General features: G+C 48.0%; 1 protein-coding gene across 1 annotated transcript in view; it reads right to left on the bottom strand.

Moving 5' to 3' along the window:
* Positions 1-22: 22 nt before the first annotated feature.
* The window catches only part of Cracr2a (calcium release activated channel regulator 2A), an 88198-nt gene continuing 73277 nt past the window's right edge, over positions 23-14943 (bottom strand). Inside the window, exons 14-18 of the mRNA XM_028754489.1 lie at positions 13558-13639; positions 13360-13474; positions 6100-6201; positions 3582-3658; positions 23-2147 (exon numbers count right to left, since the gene is read on the bottom strand). Of these exons, the coding sequence (XP_028610322.1) occupies positions 2063-2147; positions 3582-3658; positions 6100-6201; positions 13360-13474; positions 13558-13639 (461 nt within the window). The 3' untranslated portion in view covers positions 23-2062. The remainder of the gene's footprint in view (positions 2148-3581; positions 3659-6099; positions 6202-13359; positions 13475-13557; positions 13640-14943) is intronic.

The raw sequence follows: 14943 nt of genomic DNA, 5'->3' as shown, positions 1-14943 counted from the left end.
ACACACACACACACACACACACACACACACACACACACACACACACACACACAGCGTGAGTACCACTTCTGAATGACTCCCATGCCTCTTCTGTATGCTCCAAACCACAAACATAACTACTACCATTGCCCTTCCCCTAGGGAAAGATTTGAGCCTCAAGTCTGGGACCAGCCTGTGAAGGAAAATGACTATATCATCAGTGTCATCACACATCATCCTACGTATCCAAGCAGAGAGCTGCCAACCATCAAACAAGCCACCCCACCTTTAACTGATGGAGGTAGGGGTCTAGGGTGGAAGCCAGCCTGTGGCGATCACAGACTTTCTTAAGGCACTTGGTTACGGGTTCTGTTAAGCATCCTCCACTGGCTCTCTGGTCCCCGCAAACGTTACATCAGAAAAGGAGAAAAGCCTTCCGAAAGCAGTTAGGCATGTGCCCGATGACTGTGGGGTTCTTGTTCTTTGAGGAGTCTGGGAAAGAGACTGTACAACATGCCTAGGAACTCTGGCTTGTTGTCTCTCCTTGCTTATTTAGCTATGTGGAGTTTGTCCTTAATATTCTATCCTCTTAGTGAACCTCATTTGTTGGATGTGGGTCACCCACCTTCCCTTGGGCTGGTGCCTGGCTCTTCTACTGAAGAAGAGAAGACAGTGTCAGACAAATGTCAATCACTTGTGAAAAGTGATTTGTGATCTTTCTCTCCTACCTTCCATCTAGGACAAGGATGTATTTTCTAGCACCCAGACATTTAGTGCTGACCAGAAGCAGGGAATGGACCCTTACAAGGTTCAGGTCATTCCCTGAAGCCTAGTGCCCTCTGCTGACATCAGTGGCGAGAGGCAGCTCACTTCTCAAGCATCCGCAAAATGTCACTGTAACAGCTACATTTTAAAAATTAATTCACGCCTCATTTGTATTTCTTCACACAAAGGAAATGTATCCCATATATATGTGTTTTTTAAATGCATTTTATCCTTAAACCTAGAAATCAGCATCTGAAAATGTGTAATAAAATGTCTCAAGCTGGAAAAAAAATAAAAATCAGTATGATCTCCTGGAATCAAAGAAAATGAAATAAATGAAGCCAATAATTACAGACCTAGTGTTGGATGTCATTCCCCTCCACACACCTACCTGGCAATCTACCCTGTCGATAATCAGATGTGATTTTCTTCCAAAGAGGTATTTGGAGAAACCCTCAGAAAATGCTTTTTATGTACAACATAAAACTTACGCAGAGCCTTCAGAAATGGCCACTGTCTTTAGTCATAGATGGCTTCCCCTTTCGGTTTTCTTTTTCAAAGTTAAGTAGAAAGTATGTGTGCTGTGTAACTCCAGGCATGGAGCTGTCATCCACTGTTCACCCCGGAGCCAGAGTTGCAGGGTCATTAGGAAACACATGTCAGAGACCCACAGGCACAGATCCAGTGACAGCAGCGTTAGCTGGGACAGGCTTGTGAAGCTCGTATTCAGGAACTCAGGGAGAAGCAGAGAACCCTGGGAGCTGGGGCAGATACTCGAGTATCTCAAGGTCCATCACCCGTGTGCCAAGAGCAGCTCTTTGGTTTCTGGAGAGCAGGGGACAAAGCAAGACAGGCCACCCCAGAATCACCCAAATGGCACATCTTTGGCCTTCAAGAAACAGCAAGTTACCCCTGCAGTTGCCATGGCAACTACAGTGCAGAGACTCCTGAGGGCATGGAGAGAGGAGAAGGGAGGTGGAGAAGGCACGTGGTGACTTTTCTGGAAAAGCCCATCTGCTCCTTTCTTTCAGAAAACCACTTTGGAGGAGGGAGGGGAAGGAGTGGGTATTGGGGTGTAGAAGAGAAGAAGGAAAAGATTCCAAAATACAGAAAAAGCAGTCTTCCTGGCTGCAGGTGTTTCCTTCCATTAGGGGAGGCGAGTCATCAACAAGGGCAAGGCAGAGTGGGCCTTGCCAGGTGTTGCTGTATAGGAGCCCAAGTGCTGTTTCAAGCAGCTACGTGACCTCGGGCTTTGAAGGGCTGCTGGCTGAAGGTGACCATGGGCATGGGCAGGCTGGCTCGGGATGGGGGGCTACTGTCAGCCACAACAGGATTTCTTCTTGGCAGGGGGGCCAACCTGGATGGTGTCCTTCCTTACTGTGTCCTCTTGCTCCTTGAGTAACCTGGACAGTGGGGGATGAGGGAAAAGAAGAGCCGGTGTCAGCAGCAGAGAAACGGCTAAGTTGGGGGCCGGCCCTGTGGACCAGCATCCCTCTGACAACACAAATGCATGACTAATTGTGAGGACAGATAATTCAGTCACCATGGACTCTTAGAGACACCTCTGCTGGGAAGCTACCCTAGACCATCTTGGTGAACCTCTGTGCCTAATAGCACTCTGGTCTTTCTCTTGATGACCGTGCCATTCAGGGTCACATGCATTTGCTTAAGGACCGATACTGTGTCTTTATCCTAGTGACTCACAGCCATTACTGTGACCAGCACATATCTGAAGCTCAGCAAATGTTTATGACTGGTTGTCAGCTCTGCAGAAGGACAGTGCCTGTGGCCACAGCTCCAGGTTAAACGTAGAAGGTGAGGGGTGACAGAAACAAGAAAGGTCTTGTCCCTGCTCTGTGCTTCCCCGGCACTTTCGTTTCCCGTGTCCTCTTTGATTTTGACAACCTGTTAGCAGGCAGGGAAGGCATGACTGATTTTCTTACATTCCCAGTGTCGCCAGCAAGTCACTGGGCAGAGAAGGGTCTAGAACTTTCCCCCTCAGTATATGACATAGCCCATAGACAAATTCTTGTTCTTGGGTCTTAATTGCTCACAGTCAAGTATTTTCAGATGCCCCAGTATGAGTACTGGGTGGAACATGGGAACCACTCAGTACTTGATGGATGAAGGGATGGACAGAAGCTGGAGTGTTGAAAGGCTCCTGGTGTGGTTTGGTTTGCCTCATTTTTGGTGTAGGCAGGTTGGGGACTGAGTCTATGTGACTGGTCATTTCAGCACTGCTCCTGCTGCTGTGTGGCTGCCCTGTGTGCTTCCCTCTCTCCCAGCCTCACATGGCTCTGGTTCCTCACTCTCTACCCCAAGAGCTCACATTTGCAAACTCCACTTGTTCCCACGCTGGCCCTCAACTAATCCCGCCATGATATCAGTCAGTACTAAGGGGAGGATGTGCTTTTTCCTTTTAGTTTTTTTTAAAAACCTTTTGATTGATACTTTGTGGATTTCACATCATGCACCCTAATCCCACTCATCCCCCGTCCCTTCAGATCCATCAATCCCTTGCAACCTGTCCCCCAAAACAACTTGATAGGACACTTTGCAGGCACATTTTCTGGGCAGATGCCAGCCTCTGGGAAGGAAGGGGACTGCAGAAGAGGAGACAGGAAGGGGTGCTATTCCTCCCCCAACTACTGTTTCAGAAGGCTGGCTTTGGCCCCAAGTTTCCCCCACAAAGTCCTGATTCTGCCTCTGCACTCAGGGGGTTCAGGAAGGCAAGAGGCCCCTATGTGCCGCGAACAGGAGCTGGGGATGGTGGGTGGGCATCACTGGCTGACCGCCCTTTGGCTCAGCATGTTTCACTCATCGAATGACTTTCCTACCTGGCCAGGTGGAGCAGGGACTCGTTGGTGTTGTGACCGGAACAGGCGCTGCATTCATAGAAGATCAAACTGTTCTCCTGGAATCAGAGCAGAGAGGATATGTGGGGGAAACCAGAAGAGCTGGGGAACCAGAGGAAGCTGAGGAGAGAGCCATCGGCTGCTATCTATAGCCCTCACCCCTCTCCTGACCATGCTGGTTTCTTCCTCCTTGGGACCTTAATGGATGCTAGCTCTCTATGTAGCTATCGGCAAGCTACACGCTGCTACAGCCCCCTAGTGCCGTCTTGTGCTTTACCCTCGCTTGAAGCTCCGTTGAGAATGTACTTGACTGTTTCAGGTTCACATCTGCCTTTGAAGCAGGTAGGAAGGCCAGGCCAAGCAACACTATTCCCACTTTCCAGGCAGGGAAACTTAGTCAAGAGAGACAGCGTGGCAGGTCCTCTCGGGTCTGGCACTTAGCCAACAGCAGAGCTCCCCTAAAGCCGCTGTTACAGGACATTGCTCTTCTGTGGATCTTGGGTAGATGTCTTGGGGCTCTAGTAAGATTGTACTTTGGCTGCCTAGCTCTGAGCACAGGGCTATGGGGGAACTCATCACTCATCAGGCAGAGGTGGTGCTGGGACATGGGGGCTTCTGGCCAAAGACTCCAGGCCCATTGATCACCTCCATCAATAAGTTGCTTACTCACGGTAACAGTGCTAATGGAATCGAGCTCTGGTTTGGTTTGGACGCTCTTTGGAGGTTGGTGTCTATGGTGACCGGGGCTGGCTAAGTGTGCACGCTGAAGACTCCAGCTCAGGAGGCTTTGAAAACAGCGGCTTCCAACTCTGCTCTCTTCATCCACACCCAGAGGCCCAGCTCTGGCCTATACCCCTGACCCCACATGCTTTACACCTTACTGTCTTCTTTCTGTCCAACACTGACTCTGGAGGAGGCTGTAAGAGGAACCACTTCAAGGATGGAGTTGTGAAAGAACACCTAGGACCCAGACCCGGAAGACATGACTTGCCTCCCAGCTTCAAATGTTCACCCTAGCACTAACAGACTCGGAATTCAGCACCCATCTCCACATTTGTTTTTTACCAATTGAAAAGAAAAAAATGGATTGGGGGTCTAGCTCATTTGGTGGATCCCTTGCCAAGTACATATGAAGCCCGAGTATGAGCCCCAGCACTGTGTGAATAGGGAATGGTGGCACACGTCTGTAAGCCCAGGGCTTGAAAGTAGAAGCAGAAAGATCAGAATTTGAGGTCAGCCTGAAGTAGATGAGACCTTGTTGCACCTCAACAATAGAATCAAGAACGAAAGAGAGAAAACATAAGAGAAAAACTGGATAATGACGGTGATGATGGTGATGATGATGGTGGTAGTGATGATGATGATGATCCAGGTCTATATTCTTCAATTGAAATATTTTTATCTAGATGCATTTGGAAATCTAAAGTTTTTAATTTTAGGAAAGCAATATACATAGATACTAAATATTGCATAATACCCTCGGTAGGTCTGCGACAGCACCCTATAATCAAATATATTAATATTTCTCAAGTGGGACATTTGAATATTCACTAGAAGTGAAATAAAGTCCATAAATAGCCTCATGTCAGTTCCAGTCAGATTTTCTGCTAGACGGAATAAAAAAGCAAAACAAAACAAAACAAAACAAGCAAACAACTCTCCTATCTTCAAAGCATTTGGGTTTCAGAATTGTGTACATGTCTGTCTGGTGACCCTGCTCAGGCCTTCATCACCCTTCTCCTTTGGTTCTGACCATCTGTGCTCTCCTCCAGCTCTGAGGTTAAGTCCTGTGTTAACTACGAAGTTCGGGAATCATAAATCACAGGGCTGCTGGGCTCCCTAGTCCCAGGCACACAGATCCACTAAACCAGAGGCGAGAAGGGAGCCAAAGAGGAGCCCTGATCTGCCCCACCCCCTGGTCTGCCCCACCCCCTGGTCTGCACCGCCCCTGGTCTGGTCCTGCTGCCTCATCTGCCCTCTCATCTGCCCCACCCCCAGGTTCTGCTGAGCCCTGCTGGTCCTGTTCATGGGCCCAAAGGGTGATGCTTTTCAGACTTTCCAGAGCTTCTCTTGAGTTTTTCTTCAGTGCTCAGTTTGAGGCTCCATCTTCTATGAAAAACATTCTGCGGCAGAGTGGTCCACACTGCTGCCTGGTTATGGTGAGGTTTTCATCCTCAATGGTGATCAAGCAGAGATACAGACAGTGGGATCCCAGTACCCGAGCAAGATGAGGAGAACTCTCCTGCTTTCTCAGGACTTGGGACCCCACGCTCCACACAAGAGGCTTTAGGACAGTTCTGCCCAATGCTTCCCAAGTGGCCGTCTCACATCTCACTTCCGTGCAGTTGTACATGCCCCAGACCCAAGATGCCAAGGCGTATCTGCTCAACTGCCTCCCGTCCACAGGGCTTCCACAAGTTCCCCACAAGGCTCTTGGGCTTACTCCTGAATGCTGGAGGTCCCTACCCTGTCTAGAGAGAGGGGAATTCGGGCTTTTTACCTTGGCGAGTTGCTCTCCCAGGCCCCGGGGCACTTCCCGCTCCTTCTCATTGTCAAGTTTATTGCCCAGCAGCAGAACAGGAATTCGGTCTCCCACAGCTTCCTGCAGAACAGATAGGTCATCCCTCCACTAAGAGAAGCCTCCCAGGATGAAGCCAGATAGTAGGCTCATGGGGAAAGATCCAGACTCACGTGAGGGTGAGCCTAGCAATGGAGAGTAAGATCCCAGTCACTGAAAGTCTGTCTCAGTTTCTCCCTGCCCCCATCCCCCTTTGGCTCTTGTAGAAAGCACATTGTTTTCCCACCTGTGCTGAGGAGGAGCTGGCAGGGCTCTGGACAGCAAGGATGCCAATAGGGCTGTGGACCCCAAGGGGTCGTGCATTCCTCCCATGACTTTCAATACCACTGAGAGCCTTGCTAAATGACCAGAGCCAGTCTAACAAACCAGAACAAACCTCAGATATTAGTCAGCAGATCCTGGAGCTGATCTCTGGCTACTTGGATGAGAAGTGGTATCTTGAGCTTCTGTGACATGTGAGCTCCCTGGGGGTGCATCTGAATCTGAGCCATAGGACTGGGCCAAAGAGCTCCGTAAGTGGCTTCTGTGAGCCTAATTGGAGGCAGGTGCTATGGGTCTCACGTCACTTGGACTCCCAAGAAGGCCCAGCTTAAGGAAGAGCCATGCGCTGTGGCAGCCCTACTTCTCTGGCCAGAAGTGATGACTTCATGCAAAGTGACAACTGTGTTATCTCTTATGGGGGCTGTAGGATATCAGCCATACCCTGGGGGCTCTGCCTCATCTGCAAAAAGGGGAGTGTGCTTCATGTACGAACTCAATCCCAGAACAATGGTTCTGGGACTTACAGCCATCCAGTAAGTATGGTAGCATTCAAGTTTTAAAAGGTTGTTATTTTTACTTTGTGAACTACTTAATTAAGGGCTTTTAATCATAATTTGGTAACGAATAGTTATTCATTGGAGCTGAACGTTTTGCTAAACAGAGGGGCTGTAGAATAGTAGACACTTATAAACCTAAGTTATGGCTTCACCAAAACATCTCACTGCTTTGCCTCAGCTCTCAGGCAAATGGCCAAAGTCCTTCTGATCAGAACACCTGTTTTGAAGTTTTAAATGCAGTTACCTCTGAAATTAAATCCTCTATATTTCCTTAATCCACACATTCGTTTTTACTGCAGCTCTGTAGGAGAAAGTAATTCTCATTTGCTAAATGGGGACACCAGGCTCAGAGGAGCCACAGTGGAACATCTGGCCACAAAGCGAGAGGGATGAAGGCCACTTAGCACACAGGTCCCATCACTCTCTGACCTTTTTGTCCAGATTCACATTTCTAGGAACACTCTGCTCCTCAGAATGTTACTAAATAGAGCACTCTAAAAATGGCACCCGCTGGGAAGAGAGTAATTTATGTTCACAGTGATGTCGCCTGTCTTCTGACCCACCAGAATAAATTAAGTCACATGGGTGGTTGATAAGTAAATTGTACCATCGCTCACTTATTCCAAAGTGAGAAACCCAGTTAACAGCAAATACAGACTGCTGGCATCCCTACTAGCTGAGTGTTAGTTAATGGGAGTGCCCCAACCCATCCTGTGACTGCACAGACAACAGAATACTTATGCAAAGAGCTTTTCACATAAAAGGAAGCAGAGAGAAGGATGCAGGGAACTGGGCCAGAAGACTTGCTGTTTAGAGCATGCGAGAAAGATATATTTGTAGACTTATGTGCAAGGAATGACTAAGGTCTGTGGGATTTTCTTAACATGGAAACTCTAAAAAGATGAGCATCCGAGCTTGGAATCTTGGGACAGAACTCCAACTCAGGTTTTATTAGTCAGTGGAATGGGTCACAGCTGCAACAATCTTCCTCGCAAAGGGGAAGTTCCATCCACACTGAATGTCTGGGTAGGATGGGGTGGGGCCCACGTCTCAAGCCTGATATGTACCCTCTGCAGATCAAATGGCACACTGCTCTGGGGGAGAAGGGCAAACTTCCTTGAGAGCCATTCCTAGAGAGAGAAGGGAGAGCTTGGAAAGAGAGCAGAAGAATAGTCAAGCACCCAGCTGCATCCCACTTCTATCTTTTGCTTGCCCGTCTGTTAACACAAACACCCTGGATAGCTGGCTTCCCCTCTGTGGGCTGCCCTGAAAATGGAGAACAAGGCCCAGCTCCGAGTTAAATGAGACTACTTACTACACAAGGCCAGAGAGTGTGCTAACTGTTACAAGTCCTCATCACTCCGTCACCCACAGAGTCATGAGAGGCTTGTCTTTCAATGTCTGTCTTGGGATCCTCCCTGACTCCTGAACTACCTGCCTGAGGTTTATCCCTTCTTTATTTCTAACTAGGTTTTCTGCCCGTCTTGTACTACTTGGTACAAAGAGACAGATAATTTTACCTATTAGATATGACAACACTTTCCTTTTAAATTTGTCATCATTTTGGTGCTGGAAATGGAACGAAGGGTCTTTCCTGTGCAAGGCTAGCACTTTGCCACTGTGTTACACCTCCAGCAGGACACCTTTTGGAAGTTAAATGTGTACCTCTGCTAAGCCTGGGAGACTTGGGTGAGCAGGTCCACCTTATCCTCTGCTGTTGATAATGCCCAAGAATCCCAGAATATGTAGCACAGGCCAGTTTAACAGGCCTTAGTTCATTGGCTGGGCACACAATCTGTCCTTAGGAGACTGGGCCCTGCTACCTACCTTCCCTCAGGATAATTCCTCTAGTAGCTCCCATTCTCTGAGTTTCTAGTCTCTGGTTTTTAAAATAGACTTTCTGAAACGTCTCTGCTCTAGAAAGTTCTAGCAGAGAAATCTCTCTATACTTTGGATTGCCATGGTCACCTTTCTCTGTATTTGAGTGCAGTGGAAGATAGATTTGTTGAAATTTAAGATCATCATCTCTAACTTTACAGAATAAGAGCTGTCAACTCAATAGAAGACTGTCACTCAGCCCAGGGTGTGCAGCTGCTGGGTTGAGCTGGTGTGTGTGTGTATGTGTGTGTGTGTGTGTGTGTGTCTGTGTGTGTGTGTGTGTTCGTGTGCGCCTGCACTCACATTCGTGATTGTGTATGTGTGAATATCTGTTTGCTGGAGGCATCAAGAAGCACTTAGCTGGAGAATGCTATTTCTCTGGAGCCAGAATTTTTTTTTCTCTCAGCACATTAAAGCATGCCGTTATGCTAAGAAAAAAATGACTGCAAAATTATATCTTGAGGGTTTCCATATTTATCCACCCCCCGGACTATGAGTCAAAACAAGATTTATTTGTATAGTTCGTTTTAAACTGCCAGCACTTCAAGTTCGGCTTGGAATATGGGGGGTGGGGAGAATCAAACTGCTATTTTTTGCTCCCTGCTGTACACTGTCACCAAGGACAAAGGTCACAGGCTGAGATTTTGCTTGCAACCAGGAATGGAGAGAGAGGTGGGCCAGAACCTCCTTGGTTGAAGAATTGTTCTGTTTTGAGGCTGGAGCAAGTAGGTCTGGAAAAGAGGCAAATGCACCTATGCATCAGCGGATGTAGCAAGGGCCACTTGAGGAGAGAAGTGGAATGCGGTGGCAGAGCCCTGGGCCCTGGGTTCTAGCTGTGCCTCACACGCTGTGTGTGCCTTTGGACAAGTCACTTCCTCTCTTTGCTCTCCAAAGTGAGGTGCATGCTCACTTGTGTGTGTGTGTGTGTGTGTGTGTGTGTGTGTGTGTGTATGTATGTGTGTGTTGTGTTGTATGTGCCTGCATTGTCTGTGTGTGTATGTGTGTTGTCTGTCAGGCTCAGAGATGTTAATCTATATGGATTCATCTTTCCATCCATTTTCTTTTTTACTTCCTTAATGTACAGGCCTTACTATATAGTGCTAACTGAATGATTACAAATCAAAAAGTAAATTTGAAGTTCAATAAGCAGGGCATTGGAGATTTACAGCCTAGACATGGGAGACACGACAGCCCACATTTCTGTATCCAGGTCTGTGTCCTCTGCCTGATGCAGATTCTCAGGGATCTTCAGATGTCTAGTTTGTCATGGCCTTAACGAGGCATGTGTCATGCCTAACTGGTTTCTTCTCCAAATTAGAACAGTTAGGTCCATTCTCCCAGTGGTGATGAGACAGCAAGTGGGCTGTGGATGCAGAGCTGGCAGGAAGGATGGATGGCTTTGACTTCCAGAGACACACAGTCCACTTGTCATGAACTATGGCTGGGCCACGCTCAAGCATATAACAAGGCCTACAGGCATCGTGGAGCTGCCTTGGTGCAGGGAGAGCTAGGATGGTGAGGACAGGAGGGGTGAGGGCAGAGCTGCCTTGTCACACAGGCATTGTTGTTCTTTGTTTGACACTGACCTCCCCCCTCAAGGACTCTCTCTGTTCTTGGTAGGATGAAGGCAGGAAAAAATGGGGCCTAGCAGGAGGTTTCAGGTCACTTAAAAGGGAATGAAATAGTTCTTTAGAGTTCCTGGCTAATTGTTGTTGATATTATTGTTATTATTATTAGTCTTTTTGAGATGGGGTTTCTCTGTGTAGCCTTGTCTGAACTCACTCTATAGATCAGGCTGGCCTTGAACTCACAGAGATCCACCCACCTCTGCCTCCCAAGTGCTGTGATTAAAGGCATGCACCACCACTGCCTTGGCTCTGATTTGGTTTCACCTCCCACTGTGATGAATCCACCATGGTGCAATCCAACTAAGAGGGTCCTGGCAGAGTGCAGTCAGCCCAGGCATCGCTCCTTGGGTCCTCAGGAACTGTGGAATAAGTGAACTTCACCTACATCTTTAGATACTTTTGCCATAATGTAAGAGCCAGAGAGCAATTCTCCAGCTGCTCTCTTATGTGACAGGTCTCTGATTGCCTTCAAGCTGGACGGGTCCTTAAATACTCTCATTCGCACACTGCTGTTCTGTCATGGGTCCTTCAGAAGTTCAATGCTATGCACTGTAGATTTTGCATGGAGCCAGTAGTACAGGGTCCTGTCCTTCAGTGAATTGTTGGCCCAAGTGTCAGGGCCAGGAAGTGGCTGAGCTGAAAGGGGAAGGATGTTTTTTCCAGGGAGCTGTAACTCTTATCCAGAGCACCTGTTCCCTCCCCCATACCCTCTTCCAGAGCTTTCCATTCATGGCAAACACAACAATTTAAGGCCTTGTTCTCCAGGCTTCAGGTGGACTGGAGGAGGGCGGGGTCACTGGGAACAGCTGGCCACCATTCAGTTAATAACAAGACTTCAAACCCTGAAGACTGTTATTAAAGCTCCTCCCGCCCTTCTTCTCCAGGCAAGGGAGTTGGCAAAGTGCTCTGAGCTCTTTGGAAAAAAAAAAAAAACCATAAGGTTCTCCACAAATATAAAGTACTTATTATTTTCAGTTCCCCTCAGATCAAATTAGGTGTCAAGTTTTAATCTGTCACCTGACACCTCTGATTGCTGGTTGCCAAGGCAGAGTGACTTAGCTTTTCAAGAATGGGAGGGGGGAATAATTACATCTGTTGATGCTTCTTTTCCACACCTTCAATGCACAGTCAAGTATTTGGCACAGACTCCTACACTTGCCCCTGAACCCTGAGCCATGGAACTGGATGCCTTTCCTAGGGCAGCCACTTGGTCACATGTTCAGCAGTGTCTTGGTGAGGGGTCTGGGATGCTCTTCAGATGACTCAGAGCCTGGCTATTCAGAGGGTGTAACAGCAGCACTGGCCTCCCTGTGAAGTTGGGAGAAATCTGAAATCTCATTCTTTATGCCTGCATCCATGAGTGGGTCTGCCTGTTAATGAGACCTCCGGAGACCCCCATTATTTTTGCATTTCCAGGCCCTGGAGTGGTCTGTCTATATGGAGGGTCTTGCCATCAGTGTTGTTCAGGTGAGCCCAGTGCTCAGGCTGGGTCACACAGGGTTCCTTTAGAGCTCGTCAGCACCTCCTGTCAAACTTGTTTTAAAAGACAAGCCTCAAACTACAAATTACCGACACTTAGAAGATCCCAAGTTAGTGATGAACAATTGTACCACCTCAGCCTGGTGTTTAAGCCCATGGGTGAGTCAAGGGTCCTGTGAGGTGCTTGCTGACAATCCCTTCCACCAGGGGGAGGCGCACAAGTGCTCAGCACATGGCTGTGGAAGAAGGCCTAAACATATGCTAAGTCTGCAATACATGGCTGTGTGAAGAAGGCCCAAACATATGTTAAGTCTGCAATGATACCTTCTAAAATTTCTTACTGCTAGTCAGTTTCTCTGGGAGTCCTAGGGACTATTGACCTCCAGTGACAGTAGAGAGCACAGTCCTGTGTTTGTCTCCCTCACTGTCATCAGTACCAGACATTAGGACTTCCCAGCTCACATCCCAATTTGGGTATGTGTGTGCAGAAGTCTGAGGCTAGGGGAAGAAAGAACGGTCTTGGGGAAGATGGCAGCTCAGCTTCTTCATCCTGAGATGGGATGGATTACGCTAGATTATATCAGACTGAATATTTTCAAGGGAATCCCTGCTGTCTAACAACATGGTATGCAGACCTCCCATGTACAAAGCTGGAAAAATGCTGGACAGCTAGGACGGAGAAAGGAGAGTGTAGGGCCCTGAATTGTGAGCACTGAACCTTTCCCTGCCCTGCCCCACTTTCTAGGAAATGTCAGAGTGATTCTAGGTCTCCAAGGACAGATGTCTAAAAACTCCACTGGATTAGATCATCAGTAGTGTTTCTTTGGTCCTGCCAACATCATATAAAGTAGATGGGGAGGAGGGGGAGGAGGACGTAAGAAGGGGGAGGAGGGCAGAGGAGAAGGGAGGAGGAAGGGGATGATGATGATGAGGATGATAGGAGGAGAAGAATCATGTCACAAATTTCAAAGTCTAAGTTCATTTGCCTCCTCGATTAGTTCTGTGAAGACACAACCTAATGCATGGCATTTCAAAATCTAGTTCTTCACATTCATAAGTGTTTTTAGGGTCAGGAATGTTGAGAAATGATCTGTATGAAGCAACTGTCCCAGAAACTCTTAAGTCCATTTACATCCCATTCCTTCATTTCCTTGGTAATGGAAGACATGCAGACTGGCAGCTGAGAAAGGGCGTGGTCCAGCTGAGAGATGCTGAAGAGGGGCAGATTCGGGCGGAAGACGTCAGATGTCAGGGTCAAAGGGGAGGAAGAACCCTGGATGGGCAGGCTCTGAGTATGCAGAGGGTCAGAAGGGAGAGTCAGGGGGCAGGCGAGAGTCTGGTAAGCTCAAGAGCTTCCAGGAAGGTGGCTGCTCACTCACCTCCACGCTGCTCAGCCACTGGCGGATCGACAGGAAGGACTGCTTGGCTGTGAGGTCATACATAACAACCACACCGTCGGCCTTTCTGAAGAACTGTTGACTGATACAGCGATATCTGCCACGGGAGAGCCACTGTCAGAGGTGTGCCTTCCTTGGGAGCCCCGGCCTAGTCTGGGACCTGCGGATGCAGCTCCTCACCTCTCCTGGCCAGCAGTGTCCCACAGCTGGAGAGCCACCTGCGCATTGTCCACAGTGACCGTCTTCACTCGGTAGTCGATGCCTGCAAGAGGAAACAATCCTGTGAGAGCTGCACTGGCCATGGCTACCCTCCGTTCCAAGTCAGGAGACGATGCCTCCCTGTCTGGAACCACGACAGGGAGTGGTCCCTGGGTAGTGCCATGGGGATGGTGTGGGAAAATGAACTGAGCACTGCCCAGGGTGGCATGAGGCTCGAGTTCTGGTCTTATCTCAGATTTGGGGCTTAATAACATCACCAAGCCTGTCTTTGCTGTGGGCTCCTTGCTGTATCATCAGGCACCTCTAGGACACTGGATAAAATCATGCCGTGGCCCAAGCACAAAAACAACATGCAGTGAGCGGATGACTTCCTGGTTGGGATAGTGACACAACGATGAAACCCCTCCTACCTCTGTAGCCTATCCCTCTTTACACAAGTCATCTAGGACAGGCTATGGCAAGCAAGTTTTCTGAAGATGGCCCACTGTTTTGCATGGCTGTGAGGGCTGGGCTCTGAGAGGCAAAAACCCCAGAGACTTCTTCCAAGGATTGCTTCTCACTACTGCCTTTCCTGCCTCTATGACATCATTTAATGATTTCTGAGCTATTTACCCACCCCATTGGACAGATTTCCTGCAGAGTCAATACGGAGATGTCCTTTTTTTTTTTTTTTTTTTGGTTTTTTTGAGACAGGGTTTCTCTGTGTAGCCCTGGCTGTCCTGGAACTCACTCTGTAGACCAGGCTTGCCTCGAACTCAGAAATTCGCCTGCCTCTGCCTCCCAAGTGCTGGGATTAAAGGCGTGCGCCACCACCGCCCGGCGGAGATGTACTTTGATATGGTAATGCTGTTTTAGACTTACTGATGATTTCATAATTCCTGACAATGATTTTATAGAACTCCTAAACAGATACAAGTAATCTCGAGCCCCCTATAGACTGAAAGCTGCAACTAGAGCTCTATAAAGCTAGGAAAAAAAAATGGCTCGGAACACATTCATGATCAAGAAAAACATTCATTCTAGGTCAGCTCCAAGGATGAGGCTACCAGTGTGCACTATGATAAAGCAAGGCCACATAAAACCATTGCTTTAAACTTATAATGAGCTTATAGAATGAAACACTGCTTTGAACTTATAATCTACATTCTTCTGTACTCCCTTCTGTGTAACAGTTTTATCTATGGAATGATTCTTTTCTTATATGGAAGACTTTTGTCTAAAAAGCTATAAAAAATTGAAAGTAAAAATAAGGGCTCGATGTAGCCTTTTTCTGCTTCATTCTCTCTCTGTGTTCTCTTTCTCTCTCTCTCTCTCTCTCTCTCTCTCTCTCTCTCTCTCTCTCTCTCT

Source organism: Grammomys surdaster, unplaced genomic scaffold, assembly GCF_004785775.1.
Source record: "Grammomys surdaster isolate TR1022 unplaced genomic scaffold, NIH_TR_1.0 126013, whole genome shotgun sequence".
In the NCBI taxonomy this organism is placed as follows: domain Eukaryota; kingdom Metazoa; phylum Chordata; class Mammalia; order Rodentia; family Muridae; genus Grammomys; species Grammomys surdaster.
The sequence above is the reverse complement of the archived record's forward strand: the minus strand, read 5'-3'. Positions and strand labels throughout refer to the sequence as shown.